Source organism: Natator depressus, chromosome 13, assembly GCF_965152275.1.
Source record: "Natator depressus isolate rNatDep1 chromosome 13, rNatDep2.hap1, whole genome shotgun sequence".
Classification (NCBI taxonomy): domain Eukaryota; kingdom Metazoa; phylum Chordata; order Testudines; family Cheloniidae; genus Natator; species Natator depressus.
This window is the reverse complement of record NC_134246.1, coordinates 2633172-2656399: the sequence shown is the minus strand read 5'-3', so window position 1 is coordinate 2656399 and position 23228 is coordinate 2633172. Positions and strand designations below refer to the sequence as shown.

The 23228-nt window shown below is 60.1% G+C and overlaps 1 protein-coding gene across 1 annotated transcript; it reads left to right on the top strand.

Annotated features, from left to right (window-relative positions):
* Positions 1-2525: 2525 nt before the first annotated feature.
* On the top strand, positions 2526-17986 carry MYLK2 (myosin light chain kinase 2). The gene is made up of 13 exons (XM_074969643.1): positions 2526-2800; positions 3216-3302; positions 4338-4707; positions 5316-5926; positions 6997-7102; positions 9052-9145; positions 9476-9585; positions 10365-10506; positions 11634-11704; positions 12158-12286; positions 12997-13149; positions 13917-14049; positions 15373-17986. The coding sequence occupies exons 2-13, from the start codon at positions 3251-3253 to the stop codon at positions 15451-15453; spliced, it is 2052 nt and encodes a 683-aa protein (XP_074825744.1). The 5' UTR covers positions 2526-2800; positions 3216-3250; the 3' UTR covers positions 15454-17986.
* The last annotated feature ends 5242 nt before the right edge of the window (positions 17987-23228 follow it).

Here is a 23228-nt window from a genome sequence, read left to right as displayed (position 1 = left end):
GATGTTTCCAGGCCCCTTCTGGCAGTTGAGCTTCATGCCAGGATCAGGAGTGACTGTGCAAATGAGTGTCTTCCTCAGCAGGCTTTAACTGCTTCCCTGCTGGAGGCTGAGGGGCTGAAGCTGCCCAGGCTGCCTGAGCTGTGTTATCAAGCTTCATTCAGCCCTGGGTGCTATTTGTACGCCTCATCCCACTCCCTGGGAGGTAGGGCAGTGCAATAAGACCCATGGTACATAGCCTGGGCCTCAGTTTCCCCCTAACTGACTGGCCCTAGATCACACTGGGACTAGATGTCCAAGCAGGGAATTGAATCCAGGTCTCTTGTTCTAGGCCAGCCTCTAACTACTGGACCATCCTCTCTCTCTTCCTCTGAGAACAGCCCTAGAGAAGGTTGCAGTAGGGCACAGCAGGCTCCTGAGGGGCATCACTTACGACCCAAACACCTCTAAAGGCCGTGCCCTATCCCATGGGGTCTGGCGGTCTCGGTCTTTGGCGATCACTGGAAGCTCAGAGTATTGTGGGAGTGCTGACGGGGTGCTTGCTACCCTTGAAATAGAAAGGCACAGTCCTCCTTCAATGCTTCCAATCTAGCAGCAGACCCTACCTACCTCTGGATCTCCAATCTAGCCTGGTGCGTGCCACATATTGTGGGCTGGCTCTGGCCAGGGGATCACCAAAGAGTTGGTGGCAAGGATGTGGTCTAAGGAGGGAGAGGAGACTGTTTGGGGTAGGAGAGGTATGTAACTAATCATATAACAGCTTAGAGTAGTGCCAGCCTGCACCGCCTACTGCAGCTTCTACTGAATCCACCTCTTCCTGCCCTCGGTGTTGTGTGCTACTTAACAGTGGGTACGTTCCACCCCAGAAGTAGCTGCCTTCTTAGTGATAGAAGAGGGAAGTTGAGTGCACTAGGTGAGAGGTGCTAGACGACCCTGAGTCAGGAGTTGTTGACGTCGGCTCAGAAGCAGGCAGTGGGCAGCACGGTTATGTCTTGAGTGTCCGGTGCTCTTGTGAGGAGGCAAGGGAGGGAGAAGCTGGGGAGTGTTAACAGGGATGACTCAAAGCTTATGAACTCCAAGCAGTAGGAGGCTGGAGCCCCATCGCAGGAAGACCGCAGCAGGCAAAGGCCAATGGGTGGGGAAGCCAGAGGTAATCCCAGAGCTCTGATGCCCAGCCTCCACTGGGAACCTCGCCAGCATTGCAACAGCTTGAATTGCACCTTCCTCGTTGCCTAAGTGAGCAACAAGGCTTCTGCCCTGGGAGACTCTAGCCTCTTGCCTTCTGAGGTGCCCAAAGAGCTGCCACCCCTCCATAGCCACTGTCCTAACCGCAGCTGCTGCACCTTCCCAGCCACTGTCTCCATGCACTGGTGGAACCTGCCCTGGCAAGGCCGGTAAGTGAATGCTGCCCCCTCCATTTTACAGATAGGAAAACTGAGGCACGATGTGACTTGCCTGAGGTCACACAGCGAGTGTGTCAGAGCTGCCACTAGAGGCTGGGGCTCCCGCTTGCAGTCCAGAGCTGCAGCCACTAGACCCTGCTCCCCATCTGATGCACCCCCTAATAGCTCTTCTTTGCTTTATATCCAAAGGGTAAAAAGTCCAGGCCTCTGTGCTCCCCTTTGTTTTGAGGAGTGGAAGAAGCAGGTGTGACTTAGCCCCTTTCTTTACCCTGCACTTGCTGCCCTAGCATTCTTGGGGCCAGTGGGCGAGCAGTCAGCATGTCTCCAGTTATTAATACTGCACAATAAACCCAATAACCCTGGAGGGGTTAGACGCAAAGACTGGACACAAACCTCTAATTAAACTGCAAATTGTCTAGCTCCACCCACCCACCCGATGCTCCGTTCTCTCCGGGCGGGGGTTAGTCTCTGGATCTTTGTTGAAAGGGCGCTTGAGCCTTTTACAAAACGGGAAGGGGACTATGGGCAGAGGGGGGGCTGCCTCCCACAGGGCCACACCCGCAGTGGGGTTTAGTCTCTCCTAGCTCCGAGATTTTAAGGCTCGCTAGGCTGGGTCATGGCATGCGTTGGCTTCCCAAGTGAAGCTGGTTTCGCTCCCGGTTTGCTGGGAGCGCTGGAGGGTTCTCCCGGCTCTCGGGACGGGCCTGCTCCTGACTCCAGCGTGGTGCCCCTGTAACTGGAGCGCTCCCTGGGCAGCCCCGCGCCTTGGCTCGGGCTGGAGCTGGGCTGTGAACGCTCTGCCGGGCTGGCGTGTAATCGGGCTGCCCTGGGCCGAGCGGGTCATTAACAAGCTGGGCCGGGGCTGGCAGTGACGGCCGCAGAGCGCACCGCGGAGGGGCTCTGCGGGGCTGGTGCGCGGCTCCCCGGGCGCCTCGGAAGCGCCTCGCCGGCCGTGCCATGGGGCAATTCGAGTCCAGGCGTGAGATCGAAGCCCCCCTTCCTGCGTGTACCCGTAACACGCTCAACAGGGCGCGGGGGGACTGCACTTTAGCTGTCCACGCCCCCCGACCCCTCTAGGGAAGGATCGTTTCCTGAGCGGGCGGTGGGTGGGTGGGTGGCAGAGCCAGGGGGCGGCTCTGGCATCTGTTCTCTGTTTGTTTGAATTCCCGTCTCCCCCAAGCCGGAGAGGCCGGGAGAAGAATGGAGTGTCCTTTGAACGCGCTCCAGCAGTGACAGGTGGCCTGAAAGGCGACGCGTAACCGTCTCCCCCTGGTGTAAAGGATACTTCTCTCCCCACACTAATCCGGCTCCGTCCCGCTGAGTATAGAAGGGGCCGGCTCCGTCCCAGCATTGGCACAGCTCGGATGCTGCTCTGACTGCCTGCTGCAACGGGGACCCAGGTAAGCGGGCCCTCTGCCCCCCAAGGGACACTGCGTTTGGGTAGCCCAGGTCCGGCTCAGCGGGGGCTAGGCGCTGCGCTCTGCTGTGCCCGCCGCTCTCCGCTCCTCTCTGGCTGGCCAGGGAGTTCGCCGTGGCAACCAGTGCCCAGCCCCGGGGAGAAGGAAGGGCTGGCGGGCTGCAGCCGCTGCCCCGGGGCTCGCCCTGCTCTCGGTGCTAAGCAGCCCTGGCGCCCTGGCTGGCGTGCGGGACGTGCTCTCCCAGCCAGAGGCTCCGCTCCGCGGGTGTCTGAATTCCTGGCCCGGGGGACTGGGCGGTGCCGGCCCGGGGGCCAGGCACGGACAGTCCGCCGGGGGGGGGGTGTTGCCGGGGGCCCCCGGTGCATTTGGCCGTTGACATTCCTGCCCCTCTCTCCAGGGCATGGCGGGGGGGTGCTAGGACTCGCGCTCCCGATGGCTGCAGCAGAAGGAAGCGCCGAGCACGTGCTGCGGAGCATGGAAGCAGGTAACTGGCCCCGCGAGCTGGCCGGGGAGGGCGGCTGGTCCCCCCAGGACACCGGGGAACCCGAAGCCTACACCGCGGCGTTTCCTGGGCAGGGTGCTGCGGGGGGGTCTCGCTCCGCTGCCTGGTGCTGCTCTGGCTGCTGCTTCCTCCCCCCGGGGGCTCAGTCCTGCGTGTGGCCCCGGCTCACGCGGGAGCCTCGGACACCAAAGGCGGCGCTGCGGGCTCCCCAGGGCGCACGGGAAACCGCCCCACCGGAGACCTCAGAGCAGCGGCTGCCCCGTGCCGGGAGGTTGGGTTCCCCTCTGCAGGGAGGGCGGCCATGCCCCGCGACTGGCCCTTGGGCTGTCCTGGCCCCGCCCGGTCTCACGCTCCGGCTGGGACCCCCCCCAGCCTCGCAATTGCTGAGTCCCCAGCTGGTGCCAGCGCGAGAGCGGCCAGGCTGCGGCGCTTGCGAGCAAAACCCCTGGTGAAGGGCGCTGGGGAGCAGAGTGTAGCCAAGGCAATGGCGTGAGCCCCCCGCGAGCCTCATGTGGGGGAGGGCTCAGCCCACCTGCCCGGCAGCCTGAGGCTTCGGGGCAGCAGGGGATCCCCACTCTGCAGGCAGCCGCCTGGAGACGCTCAGCTCCCTTCCTGCAGAGCTGCTTCCTCTTGTGCTGATCTGGCCAGGAGCCTGGGGGGAGCGGCTCTGGCCTTCAGCCTCTTGGGCTCTGTCTTCCAGTGAGCCCCAGGGGCCCCGCTCCGGGTGCGTGACAGGGGGCGCCCCCCTCGCCCCGCCAAGGTGCCATCGACCCCTTGTTGCAGGACAAAGGCAGCCAGAAGGGCGCGGGGCAGCCCTGTGGGATGCCCTCTGGAGCCAGGGGGTCAGGAGCGAGAAGGGAGAGCAGGCCTGTCTGGCCGTCTAGCATGGGGTCTGAGCTGAGGGACCTGCCTGTGTAACGAAGGGTAGCTGAGACCGAGGATCTGGGTTTGTGGGTCTCTTCCCTGGGGGTGGATCAGCCCCCTCTGGGGAGCTATTGACTTTCTTCTCTTGTACAGAAGCCTCACCAAAGCCTGAAGAGATGCCCCAGGCTTTGGAGGGCCCCGCAGGGCAGCCAGCTGCTGCCACAGCTCCTTCGGAGGGGGCACCAGTGGACCAGAACTCCAGGCCTTGCACCAGCATGGGGGAGGGCATGGCCCCCGGAGGAGCAGAGAGCCGCGCTGGCCAGTCGGCCCCAGCAACCTCGCAGCCAGCGGAGAGAGAAGGAGAAAAGGCAGAGCCTGGAGAGAAGGGCGTCCCCATGGCTGGGAAGGGGACGAAGAAAGCAGTGGCCAAGGAGGGGGCAGAAAGCCAGAGCCAGCCTACGGCCTCCAAGCATGAGCCCCCAGCTCCCCAGCGGAGCCTGAGCTGCCCAGTTGGCAGCCAGAGGTAATATCTCACTTCTCTCTCTAGGAATCTGATCCCCCCAGGCAGCTTGGGAGGCTGACTCTGCTGGTTTGGTGGAGTGGGGAGTCCCTAGCTTGTCTCCTAATGCCAGGGTCCCCTCCCTTCATCCTTCCTCCCTGCTCTGCACCCCAGTCCTCCACGTGTGCTTGGTTTGCAGCGTTCACACCAAGATGGGCTCCCTAGAGAACCACATGCCGAAGGGAAGTCACCTGGCGGGGCAGAGACTCCTCTCTGGGGAGGTGGAGCCTGTGCTCCCGCATTGGATGCTCTTCTAAGATCCCGGCCTCCCTGGGACTGTCTCCCCTTGGGCCCCACCCTGCAACTGGAGTCAGCCTGCTCCTGGGCGCAGAACATCCCTGACAGGACCCGGTCTCTGGGATCCCCTTCTGCTCACGTGCTCGACCTTCTGCAGGGCTTCCCTCGGCCCCCCCCCCCCCGCCCCCCGGGCACGGGACCTTTCCGGGCCGGGGGTGTTTCCTTACACGCGATGAGGTGCAGACCAGGGCGAGCAGCTCGGCTCCCTCTTCGGAGACGTTAGTGGCGGGTTGGATCAGGTGTGCCAGGCCCACACTGCTACGTCTCCCTTTCAGACCAGGGGAGGAGCCCCAGGCTGTGAAGATGGGAGCCGAAGGGAAGAGCCCGCGGGGTAGAGCAACTCCTGCCAAAGGAGTCAGCGCTTTGCCAGCAGAACCCAGCCTAGCGGAGGTGCCTGGCCCTGCTTCGGATGCCCCCAGAGAGCAGACTTGTCCAGAGAAACCCACCCCAAGGGAGGTGTCCAGCCCAGCTAGCAGCACTGGGGACCTGACCCCTGCAGAGCCCCCCAGCTCAGAGGGGCTACCCCACCCGGCTTCAGACGAGACCCCTGCAGAGCCCCCCAGCTCGGAGGGGCTACCCCACCCGGCTTCAGACGAGACCCCTGCAGAGCCCCCCAGCTCGGTGGAGCTACCCCACCCGGCTTCAGACGAGACCCCTGCAGAGCCCAGCTCAGTGGAGCTACCCCACCCGGCTTCAGACGAGACCCCTGCAGAGCCCAGCTCAGTGGAGCAGCCTCCTCCAGCCTTGGACAGCGCCGGAAATGTGGGGAAAACAGGCCCTGTAGCTGGGGAACAGCCACCTTCACCAGAGGAGGAGGAAGTGGAGCCCCCGCCCAGCCCCTACCTAACGCCAGACTTCGGGAAAGAGGACCCTTTCCAGATACTGGGTAAGGCTGTGCTGTCTCTTAGGCATGTAGGGTGGACTCTGTCCAGCAGAACGGGGGTGCCAGTATCTCTGATTCACCGCCCACCAGTGGTGCTCCAGCTACAGGTTCGCTTCAAACAAAGCGGACCTGTCCCCGAGCCAGGATCCTGCTGCTGGGATGGGAAGCCTTGAGCCCGCTCTGCATCTGGCATGTTCTTGCAGCTCTCCTTTGACACATAGCGCGAGACCCAGAGAGAGCCTCTCCCTGTGATATCTAAGAGCAGGGCAGGAGTCCCAAGAGCTCCTGGGACGTGTCACTCAGATCTTTGCACCATCGGCATTGCCTGCCTAGGACAGCGTGTCCTGGAGCTGGGCAGATTGACAGTGCAGGCGGTGCGGGCGTGTTCAGAGGGAGGGCAGGCTGGGGCCCGAGCTGTGCGCGGTGGGGAATGCAGGGTTGGACCATGGGGATCGGAGGGCCGGGAGCGAAGGGCTAGCTCTCCGGAACTGAAGTGTGGGTGGCACAGCATGGCAATGTCCTGGGGCTGGGCAGTGGGCCCAGGATCAGCAGAGCAGGAGGGGCAGTGCAGGGTGGAAATGTGGGGTGTGCATAGGGCTGGGGGAATGCAGACCGTGGCTTGAGGGGAGCTTGGCGGTCAGCGCGGAATCAGGGGTCTCTGACTGCAGATGGGGCTGTGAGGATCTTTCAGGGGCTGTTAAGGAGACCGGTGGGGTCCAAAGGGGTCTAACGGGGTTATGGAACGAAACTGGAGCTGCTGATGGGCTCGGTAACCTCATGATTTATTGTCAGGCTCCTGGGTGGTCTGCGGCACCCTTTGCTATTTATAAAGAGGGGGCCACGTGCTGTGACTTAGCCGCGAAGGGACAGGAGTGGGAGGCTAGGAGGTGCTGGCTGCAGGCTGTACCAGGCTTTGCCACTAGGTGCCGGCATCGCCCCAGGCGTGGATGAAGCTCTGGTTCCACCAGCCAGGAGGGAGAGGGGGGCTGCTTCCTGAGGATCTCCCCAGCCCCATAGGCTCAGCTGAGAAAGATGGAAGCAGCTGGGTGGTCCCATGTATCTTGTCTCCGCAGATGATATTCCTCCGCCGCCCGCTCCCTTCGCCCATCGCATTGTCTCCCTGAAATCCGGCACCGTGAACAGCATGTTCAACATCAACACCAAGGAGATGCTGGGCGGGTAAGAGCCAGCTGCCCAGGGAGGTGCCGTGGGGCTGGGAGACTGGCCTGGGGTGCACAGCCGGGCCCCAGCTGTGTTTTCTGTTTTGTGGGAAACTCCGTGATTTTGAAAATTTTGCTCCATTTAGAAATAGGGAGGGGAAGCTCCCAACCGTCGACATTTCCTGCAGAATGAAGTTTCCCAAACTCTCCCTTGGACCCATTGAAATAGTTCGCTCTGATGTCATTTTTTGAACCTTAAAAAATGCTTGTAAAACAATGGGGTTGGGTTTTTTTTCATTTCAAAAAGCCATTTAGAGACCAAATCAAACCGCTGTGCTCAGAAAACAGCGCTCTGGGACATTTAGATGCTTTCAAAATGTTTCCTTTGTCTTTTTGAAAATAACCCAACTTTGTCCCCATGGCCGTGTCTTTCCAAACCTTCAGACCTCGTCTGGTGATTTCAGTGAAACGTTTCCACCAGCGCTGCTCCTGGTGGTGGCCCTGGCTTGCCACCACTCCCCCTCTCCCTCTCTGCCCACTTTGAGCCCACCCCTCGGGGAAGGTGACATGCACAGGGCAAATGCACGTTACTCAGGGTGAAGGTCGGGGCCAAACACAAGGGTGATAAAGTCAGGGAAGCTCAGCAGCGAGTGCCAAGCATGTTATGTGTGTGATACCCCCCAGGGGCCCTCTAGTGGTGCAGGAGAACAGGGTGGCACTACCCCATTCGGCATGGGCTGGTGCAGTCACTCCCAGCCAGGCAGCATCTCTGCACCCTCCAGGCATGGTCCCAGTGCAGAGATGATCCTGCCCTGTCCGGCAGCAGCATTGCTGGCTCCATTCAGGAGGGAGACTTGTGCTCAGGCTGCCGGGTAGCACTGAAGGGGCAGATGTTCTTCATTTGGTACTTGGCATCTCATAGGGACAAGGTGCCCCTCGCTTGGCTCCCCCGGAGCTGAAGTTTCGGCTGAAGTTTCGTCCCAGCTCAGTATAGTGGGTACAGCCCCATCTCTGCTACCCCTCTAGTGCCTGTCCAGGACCCTGTATGCCCCTTTCATCCTGCCCACAGAGGGAGAACCAGATGTCACCAAATAAATTAATAGGCACCAGGTTTAAAAAAAATAAAAGGAAGTATGTCTTCACACAACACACCATCAACCTATGGAACTCCTTGCCAGAGGATGTTGTGAAGGCCAAGACCATAACAGGGTTCAAAAAAGAACTAGATAAGTTCATGGAGGATAGGCCCATCAATGGGTATTAGCCAGGATGGACAGGGATGGTGTCCCTAGCCTCTGTTTGCCAGAAGCAGGGAATGAGCAACAGGGGATGAATCACTTGATGATTCCCTGTTCTGTTCATTCCCTCTGGGGCACCTGGCACTGGCCACTGTCGGAAGACAGGATACTGGGCTAGAGGGACCTTTGGTCTGACCCAGTAGGGCCGTTCTTATGTGCCTATTAGCCTACTGTCTAGTGCCCTGCCCTGCCGTGTGGGAGAGCTGGACTGGATCTGTAGAGTCCTGCCCGGTGTTAGCAAGGGCTGGGCATGCCGCGGAGTCCTCCTCCCTCGAACGGAAGTGCTGCTTCTTGGTCGTCGGTGCCCTCTTGGAGGAAGGAAATCCATGGAACAGCTCTGAGGGGAGCTTTGCCCCGGGCTTCTGGGGCTAAAACCAAGCTTTTCAGCTTAGGAACACGCCTTCTCCAGGCTTGGAAACCCCAAGAATCCAGTGACGCCCCCCGGGACTGAGCTTTAGTTGATGTGACTGGTCAGTTACCCTGAGAACTGGTAACTCACCCCCCTGCCCACTCCTTTCTATGGGGATGCCAGCAAATGGGCATTGTAACCACTTATGTCCCCGCTGAGTTTGGCCCCTTTGTAGCTAGCCTCTGAGCTTGCCCTCTTGCCAGATCATGCCCTTGGGTGGGGAGGATTGCAGCCTCTACTGTCTGCTTTTCTTTGCCCTAGGGGGAAGTTTGGTGAAGTTCGCACATGCACCGAGAGAGGGACGGGGCTCAAACTCGCGGCCAAAATCATTAGGAAACAGGGCTCGAAGGACAAGGTGTGTCCTGAGTGTTCTCCTGAGTCTGCCTGTGCACGTGTCTCTGTGTGGCTGTCTGCGTAGCCATGCATTAGCCCGGACAGAGACAGGCGTCCATCTGTGCACCTGGGGCTGCGTCACTGGGTGTGTACGTCCGTCAGTCCGCATGCACATGAACCAGCATGTGACGGGGTGCGCCTGCAGCTGTGTGTGTTGGCCAACCGCCGGAGGGGGGTGCCACCTGGCCTGTGCTTGAGCCGGTGGCTTGGTGTGCTGACACTGTGGGCGGTGGCTGCCGGCTCCCCTGGCCCTGCCTGCGCTCCGTGCGTTGACCCGGTGCGTGTCCCACAGGAGATGGCCTTGGTTGAAATCGAGGTGATGAACCAGCTGAACCACAGGAACCTGATCCAGCTCTACGACGCCCTCGAGACGCCCCGGGAAATCATCCTCTTCATGGAGTTGTGAGTAGCACCCATCGGCGTGGCTGGTGCGGGGCTGCGGCTGGCCGGCCTCCTGGGCAGCTTGACATGGGAGCTTCCGGACGGCGCCGCGCTTGTTCGCCGAGGGTGGGGAACCTCCTTCATCCTGGGCAGACTTGCTCAGCCGCCGTCCCCTGGTGCGAGTCACGGTGCAGTGACTGGTCCCAGCAAGGGCTCCTGCACCCCCTGTCCCCTGTGCTCTGGCTAGGGGATTCGCTGCCCAGGTCGTGCTCGTCTCTGCTTGCATCCCAGTTCCTGGTACCCCGCCTGGAAGAGACGATCTGTAGCCCATACCCCTGAAATCAAGGCAATCTCGGTAACCCCCATATCGCTCTGCCGGGATCTTGGCTAGCATAGTCTCTCTACTAACCTGCCTGGAACTAGGATGGGGAGCTGCCTGCCCCCGCCTCCAGCTTCCCTCTGACTGTTCCCTGTCTGGGGTCTCCCTGCAGAATTCCCCTTCTCTCGCCCACCTGTACCCAGAACGAGTGGCCTCCTGCGCTACCCAGTTCCTCTGCCACGCAACCTTGGCCAGGGGTCTCCTCAGTAACCCACCCTCTGCCCCCCATGCCTCAGGAGAGGGGGCACCCTCTGTAACCAGCACCCCACTCTGCCTGTGCCCAGGCCAGGGGGAGATCCTGGAGTCGCGTAGGGGAGTGTTCCTATGCAGGGCAGAGCGGCTCGGCTGTAACTTGCTCGGGCCGCGGTGGCTAGGGTCTGCTTGGCGCAGTCCGGTGACGCTGTGGCTGGTCTGTGTGCAGCGTGGAGGGCGGGGAGCTCTTTGAGCGCATCATCGATGAGGATTACCACCTGACGGAAGTGGACTGCATGGTGTTCGTGAGGCAGATCTGCGACGGGATCACCTTCATGCATCAGATGCACGTCCTGCACTTGGACCTCAAGGTGCCGTGAATGGAGGGAGAGAGGGGGTACAGCAAGGCTGCAGCTCCTAGGCTGGGGGGCTAGAGGGGAAACCTTCGCAGGGTTCTGAAGCTGGGCTGAAGGGCTGCTCTCGGTGAGAAGAGAGCCCCTGGCTGTGGGGCCTGGGTGTGAGGAGGGCGCACGCTGCCTGGGGGGAGCTCGGTACGTGAGAGCGTGACAAGCCCGGCCTGGATCATCTCTGGGGAGAGGACGAAGCCTCCAGAAGCAGAAACTTCCAACTCCTGAGCATCAGGAGTCCCGCTGTTAAGTGGCGGGGGCAGCACTGGGCCCCCGAGGGAGATTCCTTCGCTTGCCCACGATACCGTCACCCTGGGCTCCGGCCCGCGGGCTGGCGAGGCTGGAGTCTTGGCTTTGCAGACCAGCCTGGGCCGGGTCATTGTGGGTTGTATGCAGGTAGAGCCTTGGGCTCCGTTCAGACCCGGGGTCTATTCCAGGTTCCAAGCTATTCAAAGGGCAGATCTCAGCGTGGCTCTAGGGGGTCTGGGGAACGCCGGGGGGATCTGTGTGCACGTCGCTGCAGCTGATCTGGGTGGGTCTAGGAGCAGGGTTAGCAAGGGTGACCGTGCAGCGTCTGTCTCTCGTTCAGTGCCTACAAACCGCAATCTGTGCGTCCGCCGACATACTCTGATGTCAGGGGGCTGGCAGGGGCTGCCCAAGGAACAGGCTGGGAGAGGAGATTCTCTCTGACTTGCTCCCGCACAGCATGGCCCAGGAGACACTGGCAGTCAGAACTCGTGACGCGATGGCCTTGGTGGGACTCAGTGCTTGGGAAGGGCGGGGATTTTAACTCCTCTGGGGCTCTAAGCCACTCCAGTGCCTAGTAGGAGCTCGGGGCAAGGATGTTAAAGGTGCAATGGCCTCCACTGAGGTGCAAGGACTGGCGCTGTACATGGTCTGGGAACCCAGCAGACTACATCCCTGATGCTTCTAAGGGACAGAGGGAGAAAACTGTCCTAGCCTCCAGCTGGCCTTTCTCCGTCAAGTGTCTCAAACTCCTCTGCGGATGGCCCGTAACTGTACCCTGGGCTGGGGTAGGCAGGCGCATAGCCACGAGCTGGGTTCTAACCTCAGGAACTTCATCCCTGCAGCCTGAGAACATCCTGTGTGTCACCTCCACGGGGCACATGGTGAAGATCATTGACTTTGGGCTGGCACGAAGGTAACTCCCCTCCCTCCGGGACTGGGCTCGCTCCTTCTCTCCTGCTTTTCTCCCTGCCCGACATCCTCTGTTCTCCCTTCCCATGTCCCCTGGAGCTGGGCAAAGGCCATGCTCGGGGACCAGCTGCACTGGCCTTACGCCTGACCCTGCTGCGGGCCTTAGGGAAGGTCAGGAAGGAATCCCAGCGGGGTGGGGTGGAATCTGCAGTCTGGGCTTGGCAGCAGCTCTGCCGAGTCAGCCGTGCCCCGCAGGGGATAGCGGTTTGGGGCCGTTATAATAACCGGCTTGGTTCTGCCTCAGGCTGGGGCCAAGCCAGGACGTTTCTTCCCTGGGCTGGAGCAGCATGGAACCAGGGTGACGTGTGGGCGGAGGTGGTGAATGTGAACGGGCGGGGGTGCTGGCACTGGGGCCAGTGCCAGGAGCTCTCACTGACCTGGCTCTTCCTGCCCATAGATACAACCCCCGGGAGAAGCTGAAAGTGAACTTTGGGACCCCCGAGTTCCTGTCCCCGGAGGTGGTGAACTACGACCAAGTCTCCTATTCGACAGACATGTGGAGTCTGGGCGTGATCACCTACATGTTGTACGTGTGGTGGGCACAGGTTGAGTGGCACTAGGGCTGGGGTAGGGTTAGAACCATTCTGGGCTTTAACTGTAGACGTGGGCCAGGCTGGCGGCAGAGCTGTGTGGGAGAGGAGTATGAGGCAGCTGTCGAGCCAAGGGCTGGCAAGAGAACTCCTGGGTTCCATTCCCAGCTCTGCCACTGAGTCGGTAGGTGACCTCGGGCCAGTCTCTGAACCTCCGTGCCTCAGTTTCCCCATCTGTAAAATAAGGCAGGCCCTACCTCCTCGAGTGCCTGAGGCAATGTGGATAGAGGGCACCAGCTTTCAGGGCTGACCCTGCCCTTTGGCACCTCTCCCCAGCACTGACTGCCCTTTCTCAAAGGGAGTGGAAAGCCGTCCAGCGGCTGCTCGGAGCTGGGTGGCTGGAACATCTGGGAGGGGCGGGCTGTGCGCGTGGACAGGAAATGGCTCACCTCTCCCAGCTGAGACAGGATGGGAACGCAGCAAGATGCCAGCTGGGAACACACTGGTTCCTTTCTAAGAGCGCTGACCGCTGGCTTCCCTGCCTCTCTCCTCATGATCCCAGGCAGAGGGAGGGAGTGAGCGAGTGGTTTTGTGCAGAAGGAATTGGGAACCCGCTGAGGAAACAGGGCCTGTGTCTTGTCCCTTCCTGAGGCGCTCTGAGCACAGCTTAAGACCTGTGATGGCTCCCTCCCTCCTCTCTTCCCAGGCTAAGTGGCCTCTCCCCTTTCCTGGGAGACGACGACGCGGAAACCCTGAACAATGTCCTGGCAGCCACGTGGTACTTCGACGAGGAAGCCTTTGAGGGCATCTCGGACGAAGCCAAGGACTTTGTCTCGAATCTGATTATCAAGCAGAAGAGGTTTGAGTCGAGTCGAGGGCGGCCCAGAGCGATTGGGTCCAGCCAGCTCAGCTGGCATCAGGCGCACAGGCCTGGCAGTCCATCGCCTCCCACCTGGGGGCAAGCGCCCCCGCTCCTTGCCAGCAGGAGCACTCCCGGGGCCTGGCCTGGGGCAATGGCTGGATGCTGCTGTCTGAGCCTTGCCAAGCTCGCTGGGGGTGCAGAGACAGGCAGCCCCAAGAGGACGACATGGATCCCTGCCCCCATGTTGATTGATGACCTGGCCAGCCTCCTCTTGCCCATTCCCCTGGCTGCACCCCATGGTCACAGTAGGGGCCATGCAGCATTGACTGCTCAGCCGGATCCTGGCCCTGGGGAAGGCTTCTCATAAGCAGGGCTCTTGGAAAGAGGGAGGGGACTGGAGGCCTTTCCAAGCAGGGAAGGGAGGAGAGACCAGGCTCTGGTGCCTGGTCCTTGCCTCCACGGGGGATCTCTGGGTCAGAGGGGACTGACCCTGCCCCGAGGAGGCAGCCAAGGGTGCTAGGCTCACGTGGCCAGCAGCAGCCTCAGGGCCTGTGCAGGAATGTGACTGCACCCTCGTTCCCCCCAGTGTGTTCTTGGGGTTAATTAACACAGGCCTGGGCCCAGCTACAAAGGGCAGCTGGCAGTACCCATGGGTCTCGGTTGGGGGGTGGAAAGCAGGAGCAATGCGGGGGGGCAGGAGGGCTCCTCGGGGCAATTGAACCCCACTAGGAGACAGGCGTCACCTGCATTCCTCTCCCCCGCAGCGGCCGGATGAGTGCGGCCAGGTGCCTCCAGCACCCCTGGCTGAACGACCTGGCTGAGAAGGCCAAGCGCTGCAACCGGCGCCTGAAATCCCAGGTCCTGCTCCGGAAGTACGTCATGCGGCGGCGCTGGAAGGTATGAAGGAGGCTCCCCCTTGATCGCTGTGTGCAGTGGGGACAGTCTGTGCTGGGGGTGAGCTCCCTGTGCTGGGAGCAGGGGGTCACCGAGCAGGGCCAGCCCATGGGGCGGGTAGAAGTGCGGGCTGGGGCGCTGGCTCCCTGAAGGGAATGGGGGACAGGAGCACCCAGCGTGAGCACTTTGCCCCCACTTGAGTGCACAGAAGAGGAAGCAGAGAGCCACGGGGGAGAGGAGGATGGGGCAGGGTGGTTTCTCTGTGCCCTACCTCTGTCAACAGTATGGGGCAGCGAGGAGGGAGAGCTTGAGGGCGTCTGTGTGCCCTACGGCCTGGGGGAGCCACTGCCCCGACTCTCACCGCCCCCGATCCCTGATTTCATGGATTTGTCCCTCAGGGTGACCCCCCCCCCCCCGTCCCTGACGTTAAAATGGTGCTGGGGACCATTTTAAACATGACATTGGCGTGTGTGGTAATTGCGTGGGGTACTCGAAATGGTCTCTGCAGCGAGGAATCATGCTGTGCTAAGGGATGTGGAGTTTTTCTGAAATGTCTCTTATTCCTCATGTGGTTCTTCCCTTACTTCCGTCCCCCAGGTCCTGTGTAAGGGGCACCCTGTGCGTGCACCCCACATCAGGGACTGCTCCTTACGTAGGGGTTCCTCTAGGATCTCTGTCCCTGATTCCTTGCCTGCCCCAGGGCTTGGCCACAGGAGGAATCGATGTCAGGATAGAGCGACTGCAATGGGGGGAGCCACTCCCTTTGCCTGCAGCCTCACCCCTAGCCTGGATCTGTGCTGTTGGCTCCCTCTCGGTGGGGGCTGGGCTTCGCTGCCAGCAGCCCCCACCAGTCTCCTCTCTCCAGGGTGCTCTGCACTTTGCTTCTGTCTCTGACTCCATCCTGGCTGAGCGGGTGCCGGGAAGCCATGCAGAGGCACAGGGATGTCTGTGGGTGTCCAGCTTATTTGGGCTAAGAAATTTCTGAAAACCTTCCAGGCTTCTGAGCATGGGTGGCAGGCAGCTGGAAGAGTCACTGCTCAAAAACTGGCAGATGGTCAAGAGAAGCATCTCTGTGGCCTGGTGGAAAGAGATCAATGGATCCCCAATGGCTCATAAAGGGATCCCCAGTGATCCTCTGGCTTTGAGACCCATTGCCGTCTACCACTTCCTAGCACGCCTGCGGTGTCCTGTGCTAGGAGAGTTAGGGACTGGAGTATCTAAAGTCCCCACTGCCAGGGGTCCTACACCATCCCCAAAAAAGGCCTCTTTAATGAGTGCTGTCCAGCCTCCAAATGGGGAATAACTTCTTTCTTGTTTCCCTAACAGAAAAACTTTATTGGTGTGTGTGCTGCCAACCGATTCAAGAAGATCAGCAGCTCGGGATCCCTGACAGCGCTGGGTGTCTGAGTGTGGGGCTGAGCTGGGTGGGATTTGAGCAACGCGTGAGTCAAGGCCAAAGGGCAATCCCCTGAAATCTGAGCTGTTCACTGAAGGCCTGCTCCCCGGGGCCTGCACAGGAAAGTGGCATGTAGTCCCTGCTTCTGGAGGCAGTAGTCCCTGCTTCTGGAGGGGGTTCGGAATCAATCTGCTTCCCAAACACAAGGAGTTCACTGCTGGGGCAATGAATTGAGATATCCCAGTCCTGTACAGATGTGTAATTCCTGCTCCCACTGCAGTGAGATTACTGCTGGATCCCATCCTGCTGAGAGTCCTGCTCTAGATTCTGTCCCTGCCATGAGATTCCTTCTCTAGATTTTATCCCGCACTGTCACTGCTCTAGGGTCCAGACCACTGGGATAATGCTGCTCTGGATCCTGAACTGCTGTGAGCTGACTCCTCTCGGTCCTGTGCCCGGTGTGAGGCTCCTGCCCTGGATCCCATGCTGCTGCAAAGCTGCCTTTGTGGATCTCCTTCTGGTTCAATACCACCACCCTGGAATTCTCATTCTCTGTGACGAGGTGCCTGGATCCTGTACCACTAGGGCATATTACACCTTTGATCCCCTTTGAGATTACTGGTCTGGAGCTCACACAAGTGTGGTGTTGCCATCTTAGCACCCTGTATCCCTGCTACAGATTCGGTATTGCTGTGACAGCTACCACTCTGCATCCCATAGGCTCCTGCTCCTAACCAACTGTGCAATTACCAGTCCAGGTTTCTTCTGTATCCCCTAGTGCGTCTGGATCGTTACTCTGAGTCCCATCCTCCCTTTGCTGCTATCGGCCTGGATCCTTTGCTGTCGTGAGACGACTGCGCTGAACTCGCCGAGCTGTGGAATTGCCAGCTGGAATCCCAGTGCACGGTGCAACCAGAGGTGCGGAGAGCACCTTGCAAACCCTAGACTGCAGCACCCTTAGACTCCACATTGCAATTCCCTGCATTCTGCTGTTTCTGTTCAACTTCCGTTCTGCGACTTGCAATGGGACATGCAAACCAGCCTAATGAGTGGGGCAGGGTCCGTGCACCACACACCAGTCTCTACCTGAGAACCAAGATTCCTGCTCTCTGCCTCTGAGTGCAATAGGAGACACACCATGGCTATGTCACAGGACTGCTGGTCACAGCCTCAGAATGCAATGAGATCTGTGTACTGCTGCCTGGATCTGTGCTCCCAGCTCCTGAGTGCAGGAGGAGTAACGTAACTGTGTGCTAGTGTCAGGATTTGCACTTAAGCCCTCGGAGTGCAGAGTGTGCTCCCCGGCCCGCAGGTAGGATGCCTACTGCCAGCCTCAGGATCTGCTCACCGCTGGACTAGCATGCGAGGCTGCTGCTTGAGCAGAAACCCTCCTCTTCCCATGATCGGGGTCCTAGAAGCCAGCGTGCAGGGCTGAGTTCCTGTCAGTGCTGGGAGGCTCCACGCACAGGAAAGGAGGAAGTGCAAAGCACAGATTTCAGGCGCGTTCCCCAGATGGAGGCCAGGGAAGAAAGAAGGAGGCTTTGTGCTAGTTCCTAACCTCCCTGCCCTTCTGCGCTGCTAGCTGGGGGGAGAACACAACCTTCCCTTCACATGTCCCCCAGAAGATAAAGGCAAGAGAGCATCCTAATGCAGACCAGCTGGGCTCGCCGCTCCCCCTCGCACATATGAAAGGACTGCTTCAGCACTGACCACCAACGCACAGGAACTACCCTTTGCTCGCTGGGCCCAGGGACCCCCCGATGGGAGGAGAGTGTGGGAGCTCCCTCAGGTTCTGGAGTTTCCTTTGTGTTCCATCCTGAGCCTGAACCATTGAGCTCAACAGCTGGCAGGGCTTGGTCCGAGGGAAACCCCCTGCAGACCTGCCATCGATGTCTGAGCTGCCTGGGGGATCTAGGCCCCTCTAGGGTGGGGTGTAATGATGGGAGTTGCCTCCCCTGGTGATGCGGGAGCTCCTGTGTGGCTCAGTGTACTGACGTAGTAGCTAGGGGTAGGGATGGGAGGATCCTCCATGGAGTCTGTGCCTCTCTTGGGAGGGGGTTTGCAGAACGAGTCTGAGGCCACGCCCCTTTCTGCCCAAGCGAACCCCGGGCTTGGTGTCGTCCACGGGCGATTCGTTATGAAAAAGCAGGGTGCTAGCTAACGGGCAACCTGTATCTGTCAGGCACAGAAACAGCCAGACAGCACTTGACCTAGCCCAAAAGTGCCTCACACAGAACAAGGGCACTGAGCCACACCCTCAGCTGGGGTACACTGGTGGGACTCCATTGACCTCAGAGGATCTGCACCAGTTTACCCCAGCTGAGGTCTGTATCTCTTCGCTAAAACCCTTCTCCCTCTGCCCCATTTTCACCCTGGTCCACTGGATTTCCTCTGCCCAGCAGAGCACAAACCCAGATGTTGGACTCCAGCCCCTGTGTGTGTACCCTCCCTAGCAGCAGCAGCCCCCCGGTAGTGCAGAAAGATGTACGTTCTCTTGAGAGACGCCGGAGCTCTCGGCTTAATGTAAATAAATGTACAGGTCCGATGCCAAGCGCTTGTAGTGGATTGTGTTGTGGGAGGGGCTGGCTCTGAGCCCCAGGCTGCCTCATGCTAAGGTCTTCATGTCCCCGTCAGGAGCAGGCCCTGAGATCAGCAAGTGGGTTAAATCTTCTCACCTCCCTCAGCATTTCCTCCCTGCCCATGTGAAATGAGCAAATGATGCTGGGCCTTTACGGAACCCTTCTGCATTAGCTCTGCCTCCCGCAGCTTCTCTGGGGTGACCTGACCTATCTCCCCTGCTTTCCACTCACTGCCTTAGACTGAAAACGGCTTCCTGGCTACCAGCCAGCTGCGGTACCAGCCTGGGGCCTGGACCTTTGGGTTTCCCTTCCCTGCAGATGCTAGGAGAGCTGAGGATTGAACCCCGGCTCTCTGTAGATGCTCAGGATTCAGTGTCTCAGGTCCCTGGCTCCTGTCCACAGGGTGCCCTGGGCCTTTGTGCTGGGTGGGCGAGAAGCTAGGCGTTGAAGTGACCCTTGCATTTATTCTTAGGCCTTAGCCCTTAGAGCAGGATCTTCCTTCCACTGCAGCTTTGTGTCCCCCTTCTCAGGGCCCCAGCTTCCCCCCATCATTCCCTGCCCTGCTCCCTCAGGCTTCTGGCTGTCATCTCCCCTCTCCAGACACTCAGGGCACAAGGGGCCGGTGCTCAACCTCTCCGGTGCTGAGTGCGGGATAAGAATTTATATCCAATGGAACTGGGTCCCCAAGCTGCTAGGAGGGGGGTGGGGTACTCTGTATGCTGGGATGGGGGACTACGCGGGCACTGAATCTGCTCTCTGCTCAGCTGGAGAGCGGGGGCTTGGGGGAAACAGCAAGGGCCAGGCTCGTTACCATCTGCCCGTAGGGGGCCTGCGTCAAATGAGCTTGGGTCTCACTCCAGCTACCAGGGGGGTGGTGTCCTCAGCCCAAACCCCACCACCTTCCCGGCATCCCAGCTGCGAGGACAGGGCTCCCTGCAGGTTGGAGCAGAGGCTAGAGGCAGGGCAAGGTGGGGATGTTCCAGCACCGCTGTCCGTGCTGTAGCTATTCTGTGGTGGAGCAGAGGGCTGAGGGTCCAGGCCTGCCACCCTCACCTATGCTTGCGGCCGTTATATTTACACACCAATAACCTAGCTGCCCATGGGGCTTCCTCCCCGAGCGTCCCTTGTCCCCATATGCCACGGTGAGGCTGTGAAGAGCAGGGAGCCCGCCGGGGGCTGAGTAGTGGGCTGTCCATTTCCAGCCAGGGGCTGAGCCGGTAACGTGCCAAGGCCGGCTGGCCAGGACTGGGGCTACAGGCTGGCCTCCTGGTTCAGTGGAATATGCCCCCTGAGGCGCTGTCTGACGGGGATGTTGGATGCTGCTGTTTGAACGGGGCTGAGACAAAAGGGGATGGTGCAGTTGGGAGCTGGGGCTCAGGGGTGGGGGGTGTTACAGTGCTGGGGGGGGAGGGGGCTGGGCCGCTGAGCCTCCGTTACAGTACTCTGCTGAAAGCTGCCCGAGATGAGGTGTTCCCTTGAACGCGGCGGTTGGGTCAGGGGGCCCTGCCTGCCCTGGGCTCTGCCCCCACCCCGGCTGGCTCTTTGCTCTCTGATCTCGCCCGCTTCCCCCGCTCGCTGGCAGTCTCTTTCTCAGAGATGGGAGCAAGGCCCCTCTCTGTGAGAGACCAAAATGCGCCTCTCCCCTTGCCACCACAGCACCGGAAGCTGGCCGCTCAGGGCTTGGCAGCGCCACATTCCCTGTCACTTTCACCACATCTCTCCCGCTGGCTAATGGAGCGGGAAAGGGGGAGAGGCTGTTTCCCACAGCTGGAATCAGACCGAGGAAGGAGAGTGAGTCAGGCCGGAGGCTTGGCCTTTCCAAGCATCACCTCCCTGGCAGCGCTCCCCTGCGAGACCAGATGCGGGTCTCCCTCCCTTTCCCCCTCATGCTCTTCACTGCCCTGCTGCGCGAGAGGTGCCTGGGTTATAGGCGGAGACGAGGGGCCGTGCGGCCCTGGGTCAGGCACTGCTGCCCTTTTAGCCAGTATGGACTGGGCTCCAGCCTCCACCGCTGGGAGCTTCCCTGCAGCAGTGCCCAGCTGTGCCTCCAGCATGAGCTTTTCCCTGTGGGGGGGCTGGGTCCAGTTCTTCTCTCTCTGCCTCTCTTGCAGGGGAGTCCCTGTGTTCTCTTTAGCCAGGGTTTGTCTCAAACCTTCTCCCCGGCCCTGCTGGAGGGCTGGCTGCACCAGGTGGCCAAACCTCCGGCTGCCCTAACTCAGGGCGTGAGGCCAGTGCTGGCCAGGCGGCGTGGGTGGGCCAGAGCTCTGCCCCTTGTGGGGGCCCCAGCTGTATTTCCACACCCTTCTTCCCAGGCCCCGGGTGCCTGGTAAAAGGGAGGGCAGCGTTTGAGGCCCCTGCGTGGGCGGTTTGAACAGAGCTGGGGCAAGCAGTGGTGGTAAGTACCAGTGGCACTGAAGTGGTTAAAGCTGCCTGTGAACTAAATTCCATCTCCCCTCCAGCCTAGGGAGTTTCCTCCCAGACCATTTCCTGCTGACAGCCTTTGACCAGTTCCTGTTGTGACCACCCTGCGGTCCTGGCAAACATAACGGCCCCATCTGCTTTGAGTTACACTCCGGGCTGGTGACGTCTCTTTCCTGTCTGGTCCCTGGCAGCTGAGCTCTGCTTGGGATTCTATCAGCCACCTTGGGGCCGGGCTGGAGGGACGGGGGGAGGGTGATAAAGCTCCTACCCTGGCAGACAGAGACCTGGACAGATGGACAAATAGACATTAAACACCAGAGGGCAGGGAACATGCAGACAGATGGCTGGATGGACAGACCAGCAGCCTGCCCTGTGTCCTTTGTCTTCCAGCATGGCATGGGGCTGCTTTCGTTAGCCTTTCCATCCTGAGCCTCCCCCGGGACCTTCCCAGCCCAGTAAGTGGCTTTGGGTTATTGATTCCCATCTCTCAGATGCGGAGTAACCCCAATTGCCAACCCTGCTCGGCTCCAGGCTAAAAACGGCTTGGCCCTGAGCCAGGGCCTGCCCAGGCAGAGAGGCAAAGCCACTGTCCCCCAAGGGCTGAGCCAGCGCACTCCTTTGCAGTGACTCGGTCTCTGGGCCCAGAGAAGAGGGGAAGAGCGGGGAGCACGTACTGGAGGTGAGCCCCTGTGGTGCCTGGAACTGGGTGGTGGGGTGGGTGTCTGCTTCTCCCGTGTATAAAGCACATGTGCAGTGACATCTTGTCCCTGAAGCCATGGGGGGATGAGGGGCTGCTGCTGTGCAGTGCAGTCCCCCCCACAGGGGCCAAAACATTACTGGCCCCTTAAGAAAGCAACCTGGACTCTGGCTTCTGAGCCGTCTGCTGGCGGCGTTCTTCCTACTTGCCAGGAGCCCCTGGCCCTGGGACCATCCCAGCCCAAGGAGATGTGACAGCAGAGGGGGAATTTCATGCTGTCACCACTTTGGGCTCCTAGCTGAGCTCCCGCAGCCCCCCACCCTGACCAGCTCCTGGGGCTCTGCCCGTCTGACTCCCCGTGACGGGCGCACCTGCAGTGTAGCCCAAGGGCTCGGATCACTGGGGTGCTGCCGTGGTTCCAGCACTCCCTATCTTCTGCTGGCCCGGGGCAGGGATTGGTTTTCACGTAGCAAGCCCAAGGCTAGGCCAGAAAGGCCAAGAGATGGGGGTGGAGGGTCAGGTGACTCTCTGGGGGGCAGCTTGCTGCAGCAGTGTGGGCCTTGGCACTACAGCAAGAGCCAGTGAGCACGCTCCAAAATGAGCGTTCTGCTCCCCCCAGCTGCAGCTGGCCCGGCGCGCTCCAAGCCCGTTGATGCTGTGGTACGCGGTTTCTTGGATGCTTCTCCCACCCCTGGGACAAGGTGGTGGCGGTGGCTGTTTGGACTTTGGCTGACTTTGCCCTGCTGAAAGATGCTGGCAACTCAAGCCTTCTCTAGCCAGAGAACAGCCCCTGCCTGCATGGTGCCGGGGCAAGAAGGCACCGCTCCCACCTTGGAGACTCTCACCAGCCAATTTGTGGCATGGACCCCTAGATACAAGATTAACAGTCTCTTCTCTTTTCCCCCCGGACCCACAAAATCTACAGCTCACCAAAACTGTCAGCTGGGAAAGACATTGAGCGATGGGGGCCCGACGCTGGATTTGACCCAGCAACCTTGGACGAAAAGTTCCCTAGCGCATCACCACTGCCCTGAACCAACCTGGCCCTGCTCCTTCGACGTGGTTCCCCTTAATCGAATGCACTCTCAACAGCCTGAGGCATGAGCTGCAGAACTGGCTGCTGAGGGCCCCCTACGGTCTCACCGGGCGGCCAAATCTGCCCCGCCAGCAGCAGGGCCAAAAGAGCCAAGCAAATGTGTTGGCCCCTCCTCGCCAATCGGGGCTTGTCTGCATGGGCGGCTAGTGCGAGATAAGCTAGGGGGTGAACTTCAAGCACAAGGACCGTTCTGCAAGAGCCCCACTTGGGCACTGAGGGCTTGTCTAAACTTGGAGCTGTTCCTGGTTATCTCCCTATGAGGACACGCTTATTCCGGACCAAGAGAGCCTGATTCCTGATTAGCTGAACTCACTTTGGCCGTGTGTGGACAATCAGGAATAGCTATTGCACACTACATTCACACTCCACCTTAATCCACATTGACTTGCAAGTGTAGACAAGGCTGAAGGGTGCCTTTGTGCAGTTTAGCTGAATCCATCTGGGAAGTGGATTGAGCTAAAAGCCCCTCCTAGCTCCCCCACTGGGCGTTCTTATTTTGCACTCTCTTTGCACTTTGGCTATCTCCCTGTGTAGCTGAGCTGGCTGCCTGCTCCCCACACTGAACCCATCAGAGGGTGAGGTTAGCCCTGACCCCATCCCTACAGCTCCCAGCTGAAATTCAGCCCTGCCTCCCTACTTTGTTTCGTGCTGTGGTACTTTCCAAACCCTTGAAGGAGGCCAGTCCATGCTCCCTGGAATCCAGCTACATCAGAGTCTAATTATCTTAAACTATCTTAGCTGGGGGAGGGCTGAAAACACCGCCATTCCTCACCTCTGCCCCACTGGCTTGCTTTCCCCCTTTGCCCACTGATCCCAAGGCTCTGGGGCCTCTGAGCCCGGGCTGCAGGGTCTGACAGCCCCAAGGGGAGCAACACAGGAATGGGAGGAATTTGTGCAAAGAATCCTCCAGTGACTAGCCTGCGGGGCAGGAAATGGCTGGCTGGGGACTTGCAGCTTCCTGGGAGGCAGCGAGGAGGAGGAGGAGGAGGAGGA